Source organism: Montipora capricornis, chromosome 8, assembly GCF_036669925.1.
Source record: "Montipora capricornis isolate CH-2021 chromosome 8, ASM3666992v2, whole genome shotgun sequence".
NCBI lineage: Eukaryota > Metazoa > Cnidaria > Anthozoa > Scleractinia > Acroporidae > Montipora > Montipora capricornis.
Window position 1 is genome coordinate 21,501,381 of NC_090890.1, and position 24,074 is coordinate 21,525,454.

At 37.9% G+C, this 24,074-nt stretch overlaps 2 protein-coding genes across 7 annotated transcripts in view; one reads left to right on the top strand and one right to left on the bottom strand.

The window, feature by feature from the left end:
• LOC138059449 (troponin I-like) lies at positions 1 to 18,447 on the bottom strand. Of its 6 annotated transcripts, none has more exons than XM_068905056.1 (11): positions 18,342 to 18,447; positions 17,894 to 17,955; positions 10,676 to 10,817; positions 10,087 to 10,134; positions 8,029 to 8,295; positions 7,082 to 7,293; positions 6,928 to 6,995; positions 4,783 to 4,807; positions 2,807 to 2,827; positions 2,551 to 2,646; positions 1 to 1,383 (listed from the first exon to the last, which is right to left on the bottom strand). In XM_068905056.1, the coding sequence occupies exons 1-11, from the start codon at positions 18,367 to 18,369 to the stop codon at positions 982 to 984; spliced, it is 1,371 nt and encodes a 456-aa protein (XP_068761157.1). In that variant the 5' UTR covers positions 18,370 to 18,447; the 3' UTR covers positions 1 to 981. The 6 variants fall into 6 exon arrangements, with proteins under 6 accessions (XP_068761157.1, XP_068761159.1, XP_068761160.1 ...); XM_068905058.1 differs by having other exon boundaries at positions 10,087 to 10,180; positions 18,342 to 18,419; XM_068905059.1 differs by lacking the exon at positions 10,087 to 10,134.
• Positions 13,656 to 24,074, top strand: part of LOC138059447 (uncharacterized) — a 24,449-nt gene continuing 14,030 nt past the window's right edge. Inside the window, exons 1-3 of the mRNA XM_068905054.1 lie at positions 13,656 to 13,725; positions 14,392 to 14,439; positions 22,575 to 22,626. Coding sequence (XP_068761155.1) covers positions 13,711 to 13,725; positions 14,392 to 14,439; positions 22,575 to 22,626 — 115 coding nt within the window. The 5' untranslated portion in view covers positions 13,656 to 13,710. The remainder of the gene's footprint in view (positions 13,726 to 14,391; positions 14,440 to 22,574; positions 22,627 to 24,074) is intronic.

The following is a 24,074-nucleotide window of genomic DNA, read 5'->3' on the forward strand; positions in this document are numbered from 1 at the left end:
TTAACTGCTAGAAAACTAACTTTAATGAATTACAACAAAACGAAATACAAACGACATAACCATACAATTACGATATAACTACAGCCCTTTTTTTTGGAAAGATATCATTATAAAACATAATTCAGATTTCAATAGAGCTTATAGAAATACCAAGTACAAAAATGACTAGCAATTCTCTTGATTTATTGAAGGTTCCCAGGATGTTTCCCCTCTGTGCAATACAAAACTAAGAAGAATCGAAATACAGCCGCCGTTACTATTAAGATGAATCTTTTTCCCAGAAAGTGTTCGTTTACTCTAGCTAAAATGAAGGAGTGAAAGAGCACACATCTTTTCTTGAGTTGAAAACTCATGACCTCTTTCCCCCATCATTTAACGATCTCCTTCGTTAATAAGTTACGGCGTGTTATCTAGTCGCAGAAACGGTTCAACAAACACGAAGACCAAACACTATGTCCGGCAGGGCTCCCTGATAATATAAGTGCCGACGGTGCTAACATAAAATGGCTTCCTGTAAAGACGAAAGACAAAATTGGCACGGCACTCCAAAACGGCGTGGCAAAGTAACAATATTTGGAGTGGAGAGATGGGCTCGACATTCCAGAATACACACGAAAAATTCACCGGGTCGTGCCCGGCGAAAAACATATATGCACGGTATAAAGAGACTTCGGAGTGCAGTGCCAGATTCTTGTGCTAGTCAAAAGCCGGTTTTAAATAGCGATCTCAACTATTTCATTTCAGAATAAAAACTCCATTGTAGAACAAAGGGGGTTGAAATACCCGCTCCGGAAGAAAACAAAAAAAACTTTATCAATAAGTTCTGTAATTTTTACTCCATTTAAATGTGCAAACTTGAATTCTGGGCTAACAAAAAACGCTTACAAAGCAGCCTGGAAAATTGGCTTTTTAAAAATCGTTCAAAAGATTTGTTTTCATAGCAAACTACTACATTGTGTATCCTAGACCAGTCCATATAGTTTAATCTTCGTCGTCGTTTCTCGGCACTTTGTGAAGGTTGACTCCTTTCCATTCAGGATCGCCTCCTTCTTGTCCTTCGCCACCAGGGCTTTTGGGAGCTTTCTTCAGGCCTTCTCGCCAATCCTGGCGCTTGCTTTCTCCTCCAAGATCTCCGATATCTTTCTTCTCTGTCTTCTTGAGAGCGACTCTTCCCGACCAGTCAGGTTTCTTTTCGCCCCTTTCTTTCTTGTCCTCTCCCCATGATGGTTTTGATCCACCCTTCTTCAGTTGACTTTTGGTCCAGGCAGGTGCGGCATCAGTGTCATCCTTCTTCTTAGCCTTTTTGTCTTTCTTCAGTCCGGTTAACAGTGGGCTGTCTGTGCGCTTTACACGGTTCATTTTGCTCATAAGCTCCTCGCTCATCTACAAATAACAACAGATAAAACTAGCGTCAGATCTCTTTTCAGCCTTTGCATTACAAAAGAATCCTCTCCCCTTAATTCTTCTAAACGCTTACATGAAATGAACGTTTTTGAAGCAAGCAGCAAGCTAAACGAAGTTAACGGGGTTTAGTTCTTAAAGAAACTGTGCCGGGTGCTGCGTCGGTGGGGGAGTGAAACACTGAAATGGGTTTATCAGCAGCCGTGTAACAGTGCTGATATGGTAAATTGACCAAAGTAAAGAAATCGAAAGCTGACATTTCGAGCGTTAGCCCTGCGTCAGAGGCAAGTGGATACTTTCCCAATGGTCAACCCTTTCTGTCGACTTCCCATTACCTCCGCTTTTTCATTTAGCAACGTTTTCGCAAGTCACCCCCATATGACGCATAATGAAGACGAAAAGCTGAAATTTATGAACAATCGAGAACACGCTGGTACGTTTCTTAAGGTAAAAAAATCCTATATTAGTAAATAATGACGTATCGACGACGCGACATCGGTTAAAAGAAAGTTTAAGAAATTTGCTTGCTCGCACCTTTCAAAGCCGTAATAGACCAATTTCGATATATTAAAATTCAGTCGAAAACAAAAGATATCATCTCGAGGCTCTGGGGAATAAATGTAAGGGTTTGTATGAATTTATTCCCCAGAGCCTTGCGACGATGCCTTTTGTTTTAGACTGAATTTTAATATATCGAAATTGGTCTATTAGGGCCATTCACCACATGTGAAAAGAGCGGGAGACTAAGTGCTCATTCTTCGCGCGGGGTCTGGGTATTTGTTTGGGTGGACTGGCCAGGCACTCATCGCCATCTTTATTTTGACTTGTCTCCCGATCTTTCACGGCAAGGAACGGAACTTTATAAGGAACTTTATTTCAGTGTCTAGTCGTTCTAGCGCTGGAGCACTAACTGGGGACACTGTAAACTGGAATCAACAATTAACGCAAGTCAAGTCAAATGTTGATTTTTGAGGAGAAGGGAAACCGGAGTACCCGGAGAAAACCTCTCGGTGCAGAGTAGAGAACCAACAAACTCAACCCATACATGACGCCGAGAGGTGTATCAGAGTTCATGGTGGACGGTCCGGCTATGCAAATACATCTGAAAGGCATTCGGACAACAACGAAACGACATGAAACCAAACAAACCTTATTGGATTCCTTTTGTTTGGCTTTCATCGCCATAAACTTCTCTTCCCATGCTGCGGCTTGCGCTTTACGAACCACGTTCACGAAGTTGCCTTTCTATTGGGAATAACAACACACAGTTCTTTGTTAGTCTTCCATGTTATACATTGCTTAATGCTAATGGCGGTTAGTGATGCAAGTAAAAAAGGTTTGTTGCCCTAAAGGGTCTCGCTTTTTGCTGAATACAAAGTGAAAGTTCTAGACCATAATCACATACCTTTGGTGGAAGGGTCTTTTTCTGTTATTCGAGTAATGACATGTAAACGAAAAAGAAAGTCGAAATGAATTAATGAACAAGATCAACACAGCTCACATTTGATTACGAGGTCGAGAATTAATTATGCGTGGACAGTGCAGAAAAAAAATGTTGCAAAAAATTGTTAGGATTTTTGACCATCGTAGTTTCGAACGTTACTCCACCAGTAACCTAAGGAAAGCCTGAAAACTCCAGGCTTTAACAGGATTCGAACCCATTACCTCTGAGACATACATGTAGGTGCAGTCGCGCCAACTATGAGCTGGTCATTTTTGTGAGTTCGTGGTAAATCCACAGGGGACGTACATTTATAGAGCCGGCTCTTCAAATGAAACATGCAATTGAACTGCGGGAAGAAGCACGTTCACTAAAGATGTCTTCGTACTGACATCAAGCGCATAATTGGTAACTCGTAATCTTAGTCAAATCTGAAGCCTTCAACCACTTTTCAATTCGATAATTGGCCACGATATTCACAGCCTCCTAAATCTTGAATGAACTACGGAAGGCCGCGCAGCTCGAACAAACTGGGCCTATGGCTTATTTCAGGGATTTCTGGCAGGCGCTATACGCAAAACAGAAACACGGTCACATGAAATTTGCAGGGCCGGTGACGATAATTGACGGGAAAAAAAATCGTATATCTCGGAGAAAAACCCTCATGCTAGGTTGACATTGACTGAACTCAGCCCATATTGTCCACATACGATTGCAAAGGTAGGAGGTGTGAAGGATGACTACCACTTCGGTAGCCGGACTTCCAAAGGAATACCGGCAGCACGGGGTATTTACAGATAGCCATTCATCCACATATTGAACCCGCCAAACCGGACGGGAACCTGTGTTATCTTACGAAAAACTAAACTGCACATTGTGTATGCTAAGTTGATGTCATGCGTACTGGGTAATTCTAAAAGGATTTATCTGTAAACTGGCGTCAACTCTAAAGGCTGGTCCACACAAGCGATGCAAGCTCAACTCAAACGCAAGCAAATACATGTACGAACTACCATAACGCAAACGCAAGCACGGACGCAAGAAATGGAAAAAAATCCATTTTCTTGCGCTTCCGTTTGAATTTTTTACGTGTGAACCAGTGTAACGCAAACGCAAACGCAAGGTGAAAAATATCGTTTCCAGCCTCTCGGGTTGACTTCGTCCGCCATCTTGGGATGATACATGTACTCAATAGACCTTTTTACCGATACGGCGGCCATTTTGATTTCTATTGTTTCGAATAGCCATTATGGGCATCCCATAATGTCTTTCGAAACAATAGAAATCAAAATGGCCGCCGTATCGGTAAAAAGGTCTATTGCGCGTGCGTATTACAATGCGCTTCCGTTTGCGTTCGACGTGTGAATTTCCCTGAGTTTGCGTTTGCGTCGCTCGTGTGAACCACCCTTAAGCGACTTGATGTACACAAAAAAGACTGCTTTGCTGAAAACGTTCCGTGTCAAATAAAGTGTTTCGCGTAACATAGAAGTTATTCAACGATTATCAGCCTAGACTGCGAGCAGTCCGTTCATAAATCAGACTTCACTGATTAGAGTTTTTCGCTGTGCTTGTGTGGGCCCATTTCCATCAGTAGGGCTAACGCTCACATGGTTCATATGGGGTAGATACTTAGCACTTCACATTACACTCTAATCAGTTAAGTCTCTTCAAATAAAAGTGCTACACGGCCAAAGTTTGAAAAAACGTAATACCTCCTTGCCTTCATAAATCAGTCAAGCGGCTCGCTTTTCTCACTTATGTCCAGAAAAGCACCTAATTCTGAGGCAGTCGGATGCAGTCCCTTCTTACACTTCTCTTCCCGAGCCTCCCTCGGTCATTTTATTTGTTTGCGTGACAAAACACGACTGCCTCAGAAAAGCGGACCGCTCGACTGATTTATGAAGGGACTGCTCGCAGTCTATTATCAGCCTTGAACTTACCACTGTTCTCTGTGGTGCCACTTTCCTGTACAACGAAAATGACAAAAAGGACTAGTGAAAAACAAACCCAAGATGTTTTTCAAAAAACGCAACGATTTCCTAGAGTTGCACTTCCACCTTAACGGTACAAATGAAAAAGGCGGCAGACAATTTCTTAGGCCGCGTTTCAAATAATAGCTAAGTGGTTTTCATTGAAATTTCACGTGCTTGAAAAAGAAGCCGAAGGCGCGCGCGAGGCACCATGGTTAACAAAACAAACGAGAAATTTTGGTTTGGTTATGACGTCACCGTACCACCATCCGTCCGTACGTCATGTACGCCAATACGCGAAATGTAGACCTAGATAAAAAAATCCGGATTTTTAAGGTGATTCCTCAGTATTGCATTGCGCATCCCTACTGCGCACGATTTTTGCGTCATTAGCGCGCGCAAATTAGCGCGTGCACGTACACAGCGAAAGAAATTTCCCTCAAGCTAAGCTCGATAGCGAAATAAATGCTCATTTTCTTTTAAACGAGCATGGTGACCTGTATTTTTTATTGCATAATAATAGTGTGCATATTGTGCCCCTTAATTTAAAAGAAAACTAAAAAAATTTATCGGAAGCAAAAAAAGATCTAGGCGAAAGCATGTTGGAACCCGTTACTCTGTGATGCAAATTATGACCGCAAAAATAACGACTCTACGAACGCTTTACGTCCACGTCGTTTCAAATAGTGTTATGTTTCCACAAATTTTATATAATATTGTTCTATATGCTCGACATTTTCTACCTGTTAAGTTTTTTTCCGAGTATTACTTTTATAAACTACCTATCGAGCTACCGCAAAATGTAACGTGGACCGATGAATAATGCGCCTAAATAGCACGAGTACAAGCATAAATTGGGTAAGATTGGCCCATCATATCTCTCAAGCGAGAATGGTGACCTATCATTTTTATTGTTTTTTTCGAAACAGTGCTTGGTAGAGAACATTCAGGGAAAGTTTTAAAAAAATTCATCGGGAACTTTAATTTCTGAGGAATCACCTTAAAGGGTTTTTTGGGGTCAAATGGGAGTTTTAGAAAACTGAAAGTTACGTCCCCACCATGCCTTGTTAGCATCACTGTAAGGTCTGGAAGCATAGGAAGCTCAACATTTTGAATGAGTTTGAATGTGTCTGCATGCAACTTGACCACAGGTCACAAGAATCCCGCATTTTATTCATATTATGTGATTATTTCGGAAAAAAAGAGGTAAATTTCTAGGCCTAGCGAAATGTCTCGCTGCTAGAACCCGCGTTTTTTGGCGGGAATTGTATTGACAGCCTACGTACTGCATTTGATGGTAAAACAAGCAAGAAGCGAGCTATTTTTTTAATTATATGCCGTACAACGAGGAAAGAAGAGAAAGTGAGAGAGAAAAAAACCAGAAAGCAGGCGACGAGTAAACAATGCCCGATGTGAAAGAAAGCGACTGAGAGCACGAGAAACTGAACAGACGAAATTTAATCACTGACAAACAACGAGACAGAGAACAAGAAAGAACCAGAATGAAGAGAGGAAATTATAGAGAAGAGCAAGCAGAAGCACGAGATGTAAAACGGCGAAACGAGCACCGGAGACTAATTTATAGCTATGAGGTGTAATAAGCAGGCCGGACTGGTCGTATGGTAAGCACACTACAATCTTGGACAAAATAGATGGGAAATTTGAAACCCTCCTCCCCCCCAAATCAAGGATGGGAAAATGGTGTGTTTTGGCTTTTGCGCGGCTTCATCCTTGCTTTGGGGGGGATAGGGGTTTGCTGTTCCATTTTATTCTGTCCAAGATTGTAGTTACTATTAAAAATTAATATCTGAAACCAAAACACAAATAAACTTTAATAATAATAATAATAATAATAATAATAATAATAATAATAATAATAACAATGACAACAATAACAATGACAATGACAATGATAATGACAATAATAATGATAACAATAATATAAATAAATAATAATTAAGGAACGCCGCTTTTGGCTTGCCTATATATTAGTCCAAAAGTTTATGCATCATATGCGAACAGTAAACTAAATGACTTGTTTTCTCATGGTACATTGTAGTCAATTGTGACAGCTGCAGTAAACTTGCGAGTTAGCATTTTCATGATGCAACTTACTTTCCCTCTTTGATTAATCGCTGATTTTCTTCCTCTGTATTCTTCACTTCACCACGCAGCCTGTTGACCTGATATCAGAGAACTGTATTTTAGGTTGCTTCATAACAAAAAACTTGGGACCATACTTTTTTTGTGTGTATTATAGTCGACCTACATCATTGTTATTCTTGGTGATCTTGTCTTCAAGTTCTCTTTTCTGTTTTGCAAGCACATTACAAGCTTCTTCAGCTTTGCGGAGTTGTGTTCGAAGAGAGCGCAGCTTAAGATCAAGCTCATCAAGCTCCTGTTGTGAAGCAGGAACGTTCTTAGCTTCTCGTTCTTCAACTATCCGGCGTAATTCAGCCGCCAGTCCCTCAAGAATAGCCTCTGTCAAAAACAAAAGGAGGAGAGAGATGAACAAATGGTGGGCTCAGTCGGTGAGCATCCAACAAAGCACACACACTGGAAACACACTATACCGCCTCAAGAACCTTTTTGGGGCAAGCCACTCATGTTGTGAAATAAGTTTTAAACACAAAAAACCTACTACACAAGAACATGATTCCATTTGTTTGAAAATGAAAGAGCAGTTGTAAGAACATGGTCGCTTTAAAAACTTCAATGAAAATGACCTTACAGGTGTATTCCTTTCATACATGTATGTACATGTATTTTAAGCTTCAAATGAAAGAAGAACTATTGTCTCTTTTGAGAAAAATCATCAGACCCCATGCAATTCAGTTAAAACTACATGTATTCCAGGTGATCTGGTGACATAATTCGGAGGATGGGGGCGAAAAATTTTACTGCTGTATTCCACAACTGTGTGTGGCCTTGAATGTTATTTCCAAATTCAACATAGCAGAGGCTAGGTTAGATCTCGACAGTTTCCACTTGAATGTTCGTTCAGTAACAGGAAATGTGGGAGACACGGAATGATTTGCTGAGTTTTGGCGATGGAAATACTGCAGGAAATTTGGAAACAAAACCTAAGGCCGCACACGGTTGTAGGATACAGCGTTAACATTTTTCTTCCCAGTCCTCCAAATTAAGTCACCAGATCGCCTGGTTAGCACTACTAATATACCTTGATGTCATGGAATACTGTGTGGCAATACTTACGTTTCTTTTGTGGACTAAATCTGTCAATGACTGTCTCTTCCTCTTCTTCCTCTTCTTCCTCCTCTTCTTCTTCTTCGTCCTCGTCAACTGCATCCACATGATCATGATTCATTCTATTTTTTTGTTCTTCCATTCTACGCCTTTCCTCTTCCTCCTCCTGTTCACGACGGCGCTTTTCTTGTTCCCTTTTCCTTTCTTCCTCTCGTTTTCTTTCCTCCTCTATTTTCATCGCTGCCTCCTCCTCGGCCTTCTTCTTCTCTTCTTCTTCTGAAGAAAAAATCATGAAATCAGGTTACATCTTGGACATGTAAAATTCTTTCCCTAGACATAAGGGGTTGACCCTTGAACATAAAAAACTACTCTGACCTCAATAATCAAAAACAAGTTTGTTTTCAATAGAGACAATAACTGGTGTCAAAGACAACAGTGTTGCCAATATTTTGATGAAAGGGTGCCTTATCTGTATTCATCAGTGGATTTTAGCAATACTCAGCTAAACACATCCCCAAGAGAAAAATCCCTCAGTCAACTAGCATAAAAATCACCCAGAATTAAGGAAAATCACCTGCCCCAGGAAAAAAAAAACATGATTAAAGTGTGCTGTAACAAATCACATTCTGTAATTGCCCATGATGTCAACATGGCCATGTTGATGGAAAGAACAATAGCAAAAAAGTCTTTTGGGAATTTGACTCTATAATTTATAATAAGCATAATCTGTGCTACATTTTCCTATTGTTTAGGTATCAACATGGCCGTCTTATCATGTGAGTACAATCAAAGAATTGATGAACTTGGAAGCAAAGCTGAGAATTCATTGATGCAATAAAACACCCCACCTCGTGAAAAAGAAAGATTAAAAGTGTATGTTCACCTTGAACAAGATGTTTACGACAGTTGGTTTCATTTTTGCTTTTAATCTACCAAATCTCTGCTATTATGCTGATGTTTAATAAGTGGACAGATGGAAGAACTTAGATACTTCATATAAAATGTACAAATTAGGACTTTAACTGTATATGTTAATGTATATAAGTATACCGTAAAGACTCGTGTATAAGCCGCACCCCCAACTTTCAAGCATGATTTTTGAAAAAAATAAGAACTCCAAAAAAGCACTCTTGTAAAAACGTTTGTTGTTTGTTTGCAGATGTTAGCAATAAACTTGACGAAATCCAATGTTGTGTAATTGCATCAACAGTAATAAGTTAATCAACCCTGAAAATACCTTCTAAAAGCTTCTTTTTAATCAATTTCCCTATTCCCTGTGACTGACAACAGTTGTCTTCATTGCTGAAGCCCACAGTTGAAATGAAAACGATAGAATTTGCATGAAAGAAGCACAGCGCAGAAGAATGATGCAAAACGTTTGCTTGGTAACCACGCAGTCATTGAACAAGGGAAGTCTGGACATGGAAACGTTTGCTTTTGCATCACCTGTGCGTGGATATCATGTTTATTGGGACGTATGGGAGCCATCGATTGGAGAAAAACTTGTTGCTAAATGAGAGTTTAATGACCCCATGGACAAAAATGCCGTGAAAGTATTGAAGGGCAATGAAACGGTCGGCCATTTGCCTCGCGAGATCTCCCGAATAGTACTTTCTTGCATGTACATGTAGTGGAGAAAACAGTGATCAAGAACAAGGTTCCATATGTTTGATCTTTAGTTACTGAAGGTTTTCAGTTCAATTTGTGACCCTACAAGCCAGTTTACTCCCTCTGAGAGCAATGGTCTCGTGTAAAAGCCACACCCACGATTTTTGGCTAAAAACTTAAGAAAAAAGGTGCATCTTATACATGCGTCTTTACGGTATGACATCTTCAACAATGATGAAGACACTGTAAAAAGACATAAAGAATGTAAGAGTATTATTTATATACAACTGGAAGAAAGATTTCCTCACTTTTCATGACCCTACCTCATGAGGAACCTTGAGGGAAGGACTACTTTAGCCATATTCAAATTTGTCACTTACAGTGTGAAACTCACGTACACCTAACACGCCACCCTCAAATTTGATCAATAGGTCTTATAAATAAGGAAAGCAAGCTAACCTCGTTCACGGCGGCGACGGGCTGATGCACTTTCCTCTGCTGGCTCATCTGTATACATGTATGTATGTATATTTATGTCTATGTACATGTATGTCTATTATGAATTATGTACATGTAATATAACAATAGTGTATATTAGTACTACTGTATAATGTTATGTTTATGTGAACATTCAATGTTAGTTCTTTATGAAATGCAAGGTCACTGAGGGAAAAAAACAGCCAAATTCTACAAGTTAAAACTTGGTTACAAAAAGATGCTCTTAAACATTAATGTTTTGCACATGAAAAGGTTACCTAATAAAAATGATGATGAAACTTTACTGGACATGTCATGAAAAGATGTCTTGGGTGTTTTCATTAGGTTTCTCAAAACTACATGTACAGTCGATAAAGCAGCATATAGCTGCATATGCATGTATTGCTCTGCTGAGCGCAACTCTACGAAACAGATGCCAAGAGCATAAAATTATTGATGTAACTTTGGCACATGAACATGCAGGGATCCTAGTTTGAGTTGTTGACACATGTCTGAAAGCATAATCTTATGAAGTCTCATGCACATTAATACTCTGACCACTCTTTTATACCTCTTGGAGTATCTCTCTTTCTGCGGCGTTCTTCCCTTTCCTTTTTTCGTTTCTCCTCATCTGCAGCATCCTCTGCATCCCTTTCTGCACGTCGTGCTTCACGCTCTCTCCTGCGCTGCTCCCTTCGCTTTGTTGCCTCATCCTGTGATTAATAACAACTGGTCAATATATGCAATTCGCGTAAAAACAGACTGGTTGTTTGACAAACTTAAGAGCAGGGGTGTATGGAGACCCAGTTGATCATGAATTTGAAATCACCTGATAAATCATAATTCGATGAAATAATTATTTCACTTAAGAATTTAAATGGTCCTTATGATTTCCTTTCAGTAAAACCTTGTTGAGGCAAAGTTAAAATTACAGTGTAACTTCTCCAACAAGTCGTGAAAAAAAAGACCAAACAAGTTACACGTACTTAACTTTCACAGCAGGTTCTCAAGAAAATTACATTTACATTGAAAAGTTTGATCTTTCTACATTGCATTTAATGTAATTGGTTGCTTCAAAAATAAAATAACATAAAATAAAATTGGAATGGTCCAAAGTAATGTTTACAAGATATTCAAGACTTAAACACAGGATTTATAATTAAAAATTCTTTTCACAAGTGTTTCAAAAGTGTAGAAGAGACTACTATCTAGAACAAGTATTGTCTTTAATTTGACATCTGCTGCTGCAAAATGCAATAAAGGGGAAGCTGTGTACTGTACAATCAATAGTTGTCTTGTTGAATATTAGACTAGAGCAGAAAATCAAACAAAGAACTTGAGCTAGTGAACAGCTAACGAGTTATTTTTAAATAATTAAATTAAGAACAGCTTTGCAAGATAATTTTGTATCTAAAGTAATGCAACACACAAGCATGATTGCATTTACTGTACAATAGATTTTACACACTACTTTAATAACAAAAAGTTACAGGGATACACTGTAAATCTTCTCTACTGATTTTACTAGTATGTCGCATGACATTATAAGATTTCTAACAATCTTGAAACCTTGTTTGGGGTTTTAAAGCCTCAATTCATGCAAAAATTGAAGGAATTCAAAAAATGCAACGAGGTGGGGTCAAAGCCAAACATGACCTCCAATCATTTCATTACAGGAATGAATTAGTTAAATCCAATGAATCAAATACTATGACCATATATAGAGAAAGTAGTCTACTGTAAATTTTAATGTTTGAGAGAAAATGTCTTCAGCAGTCCATTAACATGGCCAAATTAACTGGACCACTGCACCTACTGGAGACTAAAAGCACTCCAATATCATATTGGTGAGAACAGATCACTAACTATGTTGGGAAGTTTGACAGATTAAAAACATAACATAGGTTGACAGACAGTGAATTCAGAGTTCATAAGTGACTGACTATAACCTTGAAATCACAGAAAAGCAGATAAATGAAAATTCAAAATGCAACTCTGTCACTTTCTTAAACTCCAACCAGCCTTTAAAATCTCTTTAGGATCGATAAGCCAACTATTGCAACATCATGAACAGCAGTAGAGACAAAAGCCAAACATGACATTATTTTGTTTAAAAATGTGTCAACAACAAAGCCTAAAGAGAAACATGCCTGTGAGATTCATCTTAAAAGCATGCTTTAGTCAAGCAGATTTATGATAATTATCCCACAAGAGCTCCTTGCTACACACATGTACAGGGACAACATCTCACAGTGGCCATAATAGCAGCCTTCAGTAATTGATAAATAAAATGCAAGACAGTTCTTCTAAACACAGCAAGTACCACACAAAAAGCATTTCCTTGAACAAAATCATGCACAAAGCATTGTGAAATAACAACCTTACAAACAGATCACACTACCAGAAACTAGGTCCACATGCACTAAATAGATGGCCTGCTGGACATTATTAAGGCATCCAGAACAAAATTAATTTGAACTTTTCAGTACAATTTCTGTGATGAATAACAGAATAAAACACCTCAACACTACAAAAAAACCAATTCAGAAAATCCCACCATAAAATTCATCTGCAAAACTATGGAAAAGAATAAGAAAACAGAACACATCATGGGAGTGACCCTGGTTTGTGGCCTCCACTGCATTCAAACTCAACAGCATCAAAGAATTTCATACTGATAGATCCAAAACTATTCCCATTACCTCCATTTTTTAGAATCTGTTGGCTTTAAGTCACAGATGCAACCACAAGTAACACAGATGTCCCAAAATGAAACACCACTTCTATGAGGAAGACAGCAGATTAGAATACAGGGAACAGAGGACCAGAAGACAGCAACCTTTCAGAGCAGCAGCCGAGGTGTCTGTTAGCAAACTGATTTGTTTGCCTGTGGAATGCTTGCAATCTTTGTCATAAATTCATTGGTTTTCTTAGCTTATCTCTTGTTTCCACTCTTCCCCAGATCTCTCATAACAAAAAAGTATTGTCAAGGAGAATTCTTTGTTTGGTATCATCCAATAATGTGATTCTCTCCTGTGAGTGACAATTAAGATCATGGTTTATTTTTCCAAGTTAGAAATGCATTTGAGATGGAAAATTTGAGTTTAAAATGCTTGATTGAAGATCAAGGAACACAATCAAGCCTAAAATGTTAATTTCCAGCTGTTTGGAGGAAGAGCAGACAAATGAAATAAGGAACAGAATTTCAGCATATCAGATTGCAACAGATTGAGCTTTTCACCAAAATTGACTACAGAGAGGGAGGTCAACTGACCACATTTTTGTCACGTAAGAAACCCCAATTTTGTATTAACTCCAGAATACATGTAATTATACCATCAATAACTTCTCTGCCTTACAGTATGATGAAAACTTATATTTCTAATTATATTTTTAATTGCTTCTGTTACACTCTATCAATGCCAACACATTTGATTCCAGTGAGCTGATCTTTTGAAATTATCAGCATTTTAAAAATAGAAGAAATGCATGGAATTGTATTGTATAATAATATTGAAATATTAAAGTTAAGTGACCTTCACGAAGACAAAGTAAAAGAGAGAAGAATGTTATCCTCTGTCATGAATTTCGTTAGCACTGATAAGAATGATTGCCAGAAAAGTATGTATACTCTATTTGTCATTGTGTGATCTTAAAAGTGCTAATGAAGTTGTTGAGCAATGGTAAATGTACATGTATATTGTACATGTTCATCAGTTTACATCACCTACAAAATTGTTTCGAAAATTAAAACTTGTTCATTCACAAGGTTCTTCTCTCATTCATACAGAATCATGATTATGTGAGAAACAGAATTACCACCTCAGAACTTACTGTATTTTTGGAAATCAACTTTGAACACTCTGATGAAGAAAAGCAAAGACCAGACGAACAATACAGTAACAGGTCTCCCAAAAATTGTAACAAGAGCAACCAAAACAATTTACCATTAAGTAACTACTACTTCCGTTATTCTATATTTTAAATCACTGAGATACACATGTAAAGTGTCACAAATTATGAGAATAAATTATGAAGACTGCCAAACTCAGCTAATACATGTACAAGATGCAATAAGTTTATGGCTGCAGCATATAATAGGTGTTCAAATAGATACAATTTATATCTTATGGAACTCTTGCAGTTTGTAACAGACCAAAAAAGTACTCTAAAATGCATGAATAACAAAATTGGCTTTTACTGTGCCAAGACACCAAACAGAAGATCAATCACTACAAACCACAACCCACAATATTCTGAATAATAAGTTGTTTATCTGTTTGACAGATATCAGCTGAAGAACTTACACATGGTTACATTAAGAAAGGCCAACAGGTAAAGGTTACAGAACTCCAGATTTTAAAATGAGCAGTATTCTGATTGGTTAAAAGGTTTAGGGTAATGTGACTGTTGGGAAACAAAAGTTAAGTTGTGATGTAAATTACCAAGGACACAGTGGCTCATGAAGGTCATTGCAGCAAATCAAAAAGGTCCTGCAAGTTTAAATGATTGCTCCATGAATTTTAAGATATTTCTTCGAATTTAATCAAGAAAGACTTGCATGTGCATTAGGCAGATAAGAAACTTGAGTGTGACTTGCAAATGTACATGTAGTTCAGTCACACATGTATTTTACCCGCTACAGCGCTAATAACAGTTCTTTCTGTAACAACTTTTTTTTACTGTGAATCTTTCAATTTTTAAACCCCACTAGGCAGAATTTTCTTACCCCCAAAATCCCTGTCCTAACTCCGTCAGGAACTCTGTTAAGAACTCTGTTGAAAATGCAACCTTATTATAGTCAATCCAGTTGTGAAAATGAGACCCCATCCATGCAGCCGCACATCCATATAATTTAGCCTTTAATAGGAATTAAAGAACAACCTTAATTCTCTCATCTGCTGGAGTGATGATTGGCAACTAAAACTTAATACTGAGAAATGTGAAGGGATGAGAATTTCTAAGAAGAACAACACCTGAAGCCCTATTGAAGTTATCACTTACGCTGCAGTAAGTTGAAAGCTGTGTCTGACGTTAAAAAGACCTTGGAAAATAGACCTCATCTGATCTGTCCTGGAGATTACAGGTCACAAAGTGTGCAAACAAAGCTAATGGTATTCTTGGATTTATTAAACGAACTGTTGGTTCTAAAAACCTGGATTTATTCTCCAAGCTTTGCAAAAGCCGAGTACGTCCTATTTTTAATTAGAATACTGTTCCCCGGTATGATCACCACACCTGAAGAAAGATATAGTGATATCCAAGAAAAAGTTCAAAGATGAGCTTCAAGATGTGCTTTGGGAGTCAATGGTAAAGCTGTGTCGTATGAAGATCGATTAACATTGCTGAAATGACCAACATCGGAAGAAAGAAGAACATTTGCATCACTGACTGAATGTTATCAGATAATTAAAGGACTGAATTGAATGGCCTAGATCCATAACAAGCTTTCCTTTTGCTCATACAGTTGTAATTTCAGACCTTGAAGATCAAATCACTGTTTTAAACTTAAGTCTAAAATAATCTGAAAAACTAAAATACTTATCAGACTAGTACTCATTTTGCCCTATGTATTATTAAGTTATGGAACAATTTAACTAAAGAATGTGCAAGGGAAGAGAACATAAAGGCTTTTGAAAGGACATATAATTGTGCACATGTATGTGTGATTTTAATGAATTTCATAGTTATATGTGACTTTTAATGTATTTCTTCCAAAGATATTAACTTTATTTAGGTGATATTTATGTATTACTTATTCGAATCAAGGAGATGGACTTGATAGGGATAACCTCTTCTACCTCCCTTCACAATTTTTGCATAAAATTATACTTTATAATATGTACAGTGAATTGTGAATAAACCATTATTATTTATTTATTTATAACCTACATGTAGGGATCCAAGCACAAAACGTAAGGGGTTTTAAATGGTTATATTAAAGAGCTAACAGGTTTCGAAAGTCCTGCAATTATATTCTTGCAGGCTGCATAATATTGGTCATGTATTTAATTAACATGCCTTTCACGCTCTTCCTTTAATTCTTTGAGACATACAATGTATTATCAGTCTATGTGACATACTGTAATCGATAATAAGGGAGCTTCTTAAATGTTTCTTTTAGATACAATACAATACATACTTAATTGACTGCTCCCCATAGGGGGTAGTCCCTGGTTCAACTTCCCAGCTGCTTTTAAACAGCCAACTGGTTTGCCTTCGGCCAGTTGGGATTCTTAACAGCTGTTGTTTTTGTTCTGTTCTGTTGTTTTCTTAATAATGTGTTTCATTTTCCCTGAAAAGCACAACAAATCCAACTAGAGGTTAGAGCTGGTCTTTAACCCAGAATACCCCGGATCTGAAGGCAAGCGCCCTAACCACTCCCTCCTTTAGATGTAGGAGATTTTGTATTTGCTGCCATTTCCTCAAGAGTTGGTAGGTTCTTGTACTGTGTGACAACTGCATTCTGTGACACATTTTTGCTTTTGCTTTCCAGCAACCTTTATGTCAGTTACTGATGTATCTGGGTGTTCCTCTGTTGTTCAGGCTTAGATTACCGTATTTTATTTCTGCTACCTTTGCAAGATTGTAGGATTTCCCTTGTTAAGGTTCGAATTCATTTGCCTGATTTTCCTGGATTGTTACCTTTACAGTTCTGCATGTTCGACTGTTTGCCAGTCTTCCTTTGTGAGTCAGGCCCGACCAGGGGGGGTAGTGGGATACCATTATACCCTATATTCTCCCCACAAGATACCAATATACCTTAAAATCGTAAATGTGTGATACTTATACCTAAAATTGTTTTAAAACAGAATACTAAATACCTAAAAATTTTGACCAAAAAATACCATATACCTGAATTAAAAATGCCCAAGATACCGTATACCCAAAACCCCTGGCCGGCCTGGTGAGTTGCAGGGGTGCTATTTATTTCATTCTCACTTTCTTTTCTCCTCTTTTCTCCACACCCACACAACAGAATGCAGCTAGTCTCTTGTTAGTACTTGGTTAAGTATTGTGGCTGATGGCTGCTGTTTTTCCTACCTTTGGTCAGCAGAATTTCAATTTATTCCCTGAAGCTCAGACTCTTCCTACATTTATGTAATGTTTAAAAAATGCTTGAACAGCTTCAAAAACATTCCACAAAAAGCAAGTCAGAACAAAGTTTGTGAGAGGAGAACATTTGCATACAACAAAAACAAGCTACACTGTATAAAGAGAAAGAATGCGTGTATCACTGTCAACTTTGTTAAGGGAGGAGGGGGAGTGTGGGGATCACACAGACACATCTGCCTCTCTCTCTCAGTCAGTAAAGCTAATATTTAATTCTAAGTCGACATTCACATGAAATTAAATATTTTTCGTCGGGCAGACCGAAAATTGTTTTACCGCGATTTGGTTAGGAGGATATTACTTATCTTTAATACACTTTTTCCACGTTTTGCATGTTGCAGCCATCAACACAGCGTAAAAGGTCTAGTCTGCGTTGAAAAACATTGCTCCTCGTTTGCAACAACAGGCGGCGATAGTAGTATCAAATAAGCTGTAATTATATCATAAAATGGGTCATTAGGTGAAGAGTGCGCGATCATTAAAGAAACAGCACGATCACAAAATGCAACAACTAACGTTGTTAACAAAGATTTAAATCAAGGTCATTTAGTCTTTAAACGTCACATACTTAATATACTGTGCACAGTCCTGCATCAGTTCTTTCATTCAAAAGTAACATTGCGTCAATAATGAAAGGAATCACAACAATGCATATTTGAATTAAATATTTAATTACCATTTCCTCAGTGTTCTCTTGCTCGGCAAGGCGTTCTCGATACCTTCTTCGACGCCCGGTCTCTGTTTGAAAAAAGCGATCGCCTACTTAGAAAAGATTTTAATCTAAAAAAACACTCGAGTAATTAAATCAAAGCATAAAGCAATTTTTTTTCTGAACACAGGCTTTACATCTAAAATATGCACAGAATGGGTCGATTTTATATTCTTACTACAGTATTGATTTCCGAGACAAATGGCAGACTAAAGGAATGCAGCCAAATCTTCGCTTGAGATGTGACAAATGTTGATGGTTTTATATGATATTGACAACTACCAGCTTTAGATAGCATGTTTAGGCTGTAAACAGCGAGATTTTCGTCGACGTGCCTTTTTATGACACATGGATCAGGATGGCCCAATTGACAACTTCAAAATTTACCAAGGTCTCGGCCAAGGTGGAAACTTACCGCTAGAGTTGTCCAAGGAATCAGACATCTTTCCTTGGTTCTTGTGCTTACCACGTATTAAAGGAAGAAGCTCGATCAAAGAGTTGCCCTTATCTCCAAAAAGAGCAATAGGGAATGACAGTGACGCGATTCATAAATTATTTGGGCAAACACGACTGCTGATTGGTTTATAGATAATGCCAATGCTAATTGGCGTGACGGGATTATAATAACCGTATCTGTATTGTCATCAGAAGAATGTAACGCCTTGTTGTCAGGATTCCAACTGTGTTCCAACAAAGAGTTTTTAACGTCGAAGTTTTTATACCCGCTATGTCATTCGGGTCGTATATTCATAGGGAAAAACAGGACGTTTATGAGTGTTGGGTGCATCGGTAAGGCGGACGGACCTGCGCCTGAAATATCCGATTGGCACTTGAGAAATATAAACACAAATAATTGCGATCAATGTGATATTGGTGACAAGAGTATGGCTCATCAAATGATACTCTATCTGTTAAGTATAAGTCAGAATGGTCTTCAGGATTGGCCAAAACAACAATAGAACGAACAAAGACAACATTGGATTTAGCACAGAAAACAATAGGAAGTACGACACTATACAGCCAATGAAATATAGCAGAAACCCTCGGTTTCTGAATTTCGATATAACCCTACCCCAGTATATGTGAGACGCAAGTCCGTTTATTTAACAGTTTTTTTCAATTCAACGGTCTTTTCCCAAGTGTGATTCGACCCTATTATTAAAGTCGAAAACGAAGCACTCTGAACAACAGTACCCAATGAAGTATCCAAAGTGTCTGAACTCGAAAACGAAGCACTCCAGGTCGAAAACGAAGCACTGACAACTCGAAAACGAAGCACCCTATTTTCTATGGGAAGATCCCTTTGAACAGAGGCAAAAACCAAATTTCTTATTGTTGAATAGAAGCAAAATCAACTTTTTACTTAAGAAGCGTTTTGTTCTTCTTTGATATCAGATACTTCATAAAATTGATCGTTTTTGGGCGGTTTCTTACTATATATCCTTTTGCATTGGAAATATTTGAGCTTCGCAAATTCTTTTCAGCAGTAGTAATATTTCCGAGCTATATTTATATACTCATTTGTTTAACTTGCACACGTGCGGTCATGACATGACCCCTCCACCCCGAAACACTTGCGCGGTCACCGGCGAGGTCACCACCAATGGCTGAGTAACTCAGCGGCCATCAATGAGGTGGTAGAACCCTCTATTCGTAAACAGAGCCTAAAATTGCAGAATTTTTGAAGGGCATTACTAAATCACGAAAAAGTGAAACACCGAAACAGCGAAATACCGAAGCACCGAAACAGCGGAACGAAGCTCCAGAACGCCTTGTATGATCCCACCATACATTGAATACTAACCGACAAAGGTTAGGCCTGATTTTATCTATAATCGTAGTTATCCAGCGAGGCCAAGCATTTTAATGAAATAATCGTAGCTACAATTTTTATAGTTTAACAAACCTATTGCTGTTTCCCTTTTCATCCAACAATGTTCCCGTTTTTAGCCGTTGCCTTCGCCATCGACGTCTTATTACCTTTGCGCGGACTCAAGTGTATAAGGGGCTGTGTATCAGTGTGTGTGGCTACAATCGTCTTGCGAAAGTACTGATGACTAAACAACAAGCTAAGCTACGCCGCCTGTTGAAGGGATGATATACTTCCTTCAAAACGACTATGGTTCTTGGTCTTCTAGCTCTTGGCAAGCAATTGAACATTGCTTTTGAAGCAGCAGCTGTTAAGGTGATTCCTCAGTATTGCATTGCGCATCCCTACTGCGCACGATTTTTGCGTCATTAGCGCGCGCAAATTAGCGCGTGCACGTACACAGCGAAAGAAATTTCCCTCAAGCTAAGCTCGATAGCGAAATAAATGCTCATTTTCTTTTAAACGAGCATGGTGACCTGTATTTTTTATTGCATAATAATAGTGTGCATATTGTGCCCCTTAATTTAAAAGAAAACTAAAAAAATTTATCGGAAGCAAAAAAAGATCTAGGCGAAAGCATGTTGGAACCCGTTACTCTGTGATGCAAATTATGACCGCAAAAATAACGACTCTACGAACGCTTTACGTCCACGTCGTTTCAAATAGTGTTATGTTTCCACAAATTTTATATAATATTGTTCTATATGCTCGACATTTTCTACCTGTTAAGTTTTTTTCCGAGTATTACTTTTATAAACTACCTATCGAGCTACCGCAAAATGTAACGTGGACCGATGAATAATGCGCCTAAATAGCACGAGTACAAGCATAAATTGGGTAAGATTGGCCCATCATATCTCTTAAGCGAGAATGGTGACCTATCATTTTTATTGTTTTTTTCGAAACAGTGCTTGGTAGAGAACATTCAGGGAAAGTTTTAAAAAAATTCATCGGGAACTTTAATTTCTGAGGAATCACCTTAACTACATCGTGCGACTGACTTAAACCCTTTTAAATATGAAATATGAACACTGAAGATGAAGTAAAAAGTTAATCGGCCGTTTAAATTCATCTCCATACCATTAAAGAAAAAAAACACCACGTTTTAGGAAGAAACAGTTTCTTGAACCTAAAGTACTGAACAGGCTGAGATTAGCGGACAGTTGACCTGTGATTTTTGAGGAGGTCCTCTCTATCAGCACATACCCAAAGCATAATTTCGCTAGCACTATGCCTATTAAAAGACAGGACAAAATATGTCAAATAATCAGAAATAATCGCCGCAATATTAATATTTACAGTTGTTATAGGTGTTATACGAATATTAGTTATTCTTAACAACAATTAACTTTTTTTGAAAATCGCTGTGGTCTAGACGATTGGTCAGCAATCTCCCTGAGAATTGCGTCCAGCAGCGAATAATGCGACTTTTAAAAAACGCCCTCCACATCAACAAAGCAATTTTAAAAACGACCTCGCTTGCTGGAAAAATTAATCAGATCCTTACAAAATACATACAAATTGAGGATTCTGCCGTATTATGCTAGCATCCTTGCGATCATTACAGTCCTCTTTATTGAGAGATCAATCAACACACCAAAATCTCTTTTTCACAGATCGTTTCATCAACCTATTACATGGATCCCAGCAAATTTATTTCAGCCAGTATCAGGCGACATTATCACGAATCATCTAGATCTGTCGGTACTTTGATGTCCTCAAATTGTTATCATTCAGCGAACCCAGGATTTGACGTCATAAAATTAAGAATTTATGGTTCAGTAACATTTAAAAACAGATTATCTCTTTACCCGAGAATTTTCACGCGATTTGCAAAATTTGAGAACAGTTTTTCCTGTGGCATGCAAACGAAGTTAAAAACCCTAATACGAATGTTGGAGATCCTCGTTCGAGGTCAAGTCAAGGTACAAGATGAACGACCACTTAAACATAGCATTGTTAAACGTATTTTAGTATTTAAACGGTAGATATAGGCATATTTTTATCCCCTAAAAATTTTTCATCTGTTCGGAATTCCAAGCTGAAAGTCTAGTGATCCGAAAATTATAGGGATCAAAACTTACCTTTACCAGAAAAAAGGTTCCCGAAAATTCTAGGTGACCTTTTAAGGGTAAAAATCCGTTAAAAATGGGCAATTACATACCATTTTTCAGATGTTCGAAAATCCTAGGACAGGCAAGCAAGCAAGGAATTTTACAACAAATGTTCGGAAAATTCTAAATCTCAAATTGTCTTCCAAACAGATATTTTCTGAAAATTGACGTTGGGTGCCCCTGATACTAACTCTTAAATATTAAAACCAAAATTGATGAAATAATGACCTACCTGTGGTAATCTTGTAACACGATGCTTCAAATCAAAACAAGATTCTTTTTCCGTAACTTTTCATGGCTCATGCATGACCCTAAGCACAAAAAACTTATTCTCATATATCATACACCGGTAGTCTTTATTTTAGTTCACTGGTGAGAATAAAGTAGCTTTTTCCTGAACACCTTATATTTTGTTCAAATTATGACGAAGTACGTGTACTGGTCAAATAACTTAAAAATGTGTGTTTTTGCTTAAGATTGTCAGAAGATTGCCACAAACACAAATGCATCTGGATTTTGTAGACAACAAATTCTAGATTATTTTGTTTTTGTTTCGTGGTCAAAATGCGTCTCTTTCAGTTTGAGAAATACTGCACGTTGTCGTAAATACTGAATTTATTATGATTCTGTCAGAGGATGAAGAAGTTTTTGTCTTTTGTTTCAGGGTGCTCTTCATCTGTGTTATTTTGTATTTTTCTTGGCCAAGTCCGTTAAGGGTAAGAATTAAAGCGTAATCAGCTCAAGCGCTTATTGAGACCGCCCTAAAGCAAAGAAGAAAATCTTGTTATGAAACACGCAACCATTCTGGACCGTGAATTGGTATAAAAAATAGTACCCTTTGTGGTATGGAAGGTTACAGGCCTGTACGTACGGTGTACGCTGAATAAAGAGACACCAACCAAAACTCTCTTTAATCTCTCTGAAATCAGCATTGACCAACATTATTTAGATAAAGATTTTCCAGTCTAAAAAGATTTCAAAACAGGCATAGATCAGCCCAGACTGAATTTCAACCGCCATCAGTACGATCGTTAACACAGCGGAGGAGAAGGCTAAAATTTAGGCGCAGTCTACTCTATTTGATACATACATACAAGTTACATACATACTTTATTTCCCAATATGGCCTTTTCGGTCACAGTTACAAGCAGATCATTACATATCATACAACAGAGCAATAGGAATAAATTATGATAAAAATGTTATAATTATTAAATAAGAATTACACGTGTGAATTCTTATGATAATATTTCAAGAAACTACTCCGAGCGTAATATTTTGATTACATACCTTTTAAAAATATTTACATTATCAATAGGTCATACGTAGTTACTTAAATTATTCCACGATTTACAACCACGATAATAAAAAGATATCTACCCTGTTGGTAGATAATTTTAATTGGATAAATTTTGGCTATATTCCTAGTGTTTCTGTTGTGCGTCCGTGAACATGTTACAAACTTATCATGAAGATAATCAGGCATAAAATTGTTGGTGCACTTAAAAACCACGGTAGCGTCCAAGCATGTCACAAACAGACAACCAATTTTGGGATTTTAACCCCTGAGAAATAGAATGGAATTTTCCAAAACCTAGAATAATACATGTAACAATACGAGCCCCAAAAGTTTGAACTAAATGAAGTCCTTCCAAATTGCCTTTACTAATATTTGACCACACAGTCGAACGTAAAAAAGTCTACAAAATACAAAAATAAAAGTTGAAATGGACAAAATATCTATTTATACAGTATTTAAATCTTTAAGTTCGTGGAACCTGATGCGATCACACTCTACTGCAGTTTCGCTCGGTACCGTATTGTAAAGGCTGTAAAGCTGGCGAAAAATAGCACGACCGTGATCGCAGGTGTGATAAAAAGATGGTTACGTGTGTTGAGAGCCAAGCAGTTGGCTATGAACGATGTACCACTGTACCCAAAACCAATTGATGATCAGCGGATTTTGAACTCGAACCTTCCGCATTCATGTAAGGCCGTGTCAACAATTAGAGCTCAACCCCAGTTTTGGATTCAGAGATGGTAAACCTTGCTAGCCGTTACCCAACTTTATCCCGGTTCAGTGACGAACAGCTGATCGAGGCATCCTTTTTACATTCCATGCAGCAAAGGTGAAAGATCTTCGGTCAGTTAAATCTTCGTTGCC

Coding starts and splice junctions, on each gene's coding strand:
- LOC138059449 (XM_068905056.1), bottom strand. CDS start 18,369: ATGTCTGATTCCTTGGACAACTCTAGCG. Junction 8,296..10,086: donor CCGTCGCCGCCGTGAACGAG/GTTAGCTTGCTT, acceptor TTTTTTCTTCAG/AAGAAGAAGAGAAGAAGAAG. Junction 6,996..7,081: donor TCACCAAGAATAACAATGAT/GTAGGTCGACTA, acceptor CTCTGATATCAG/GTCAACAGGCTGCGTGGTGA.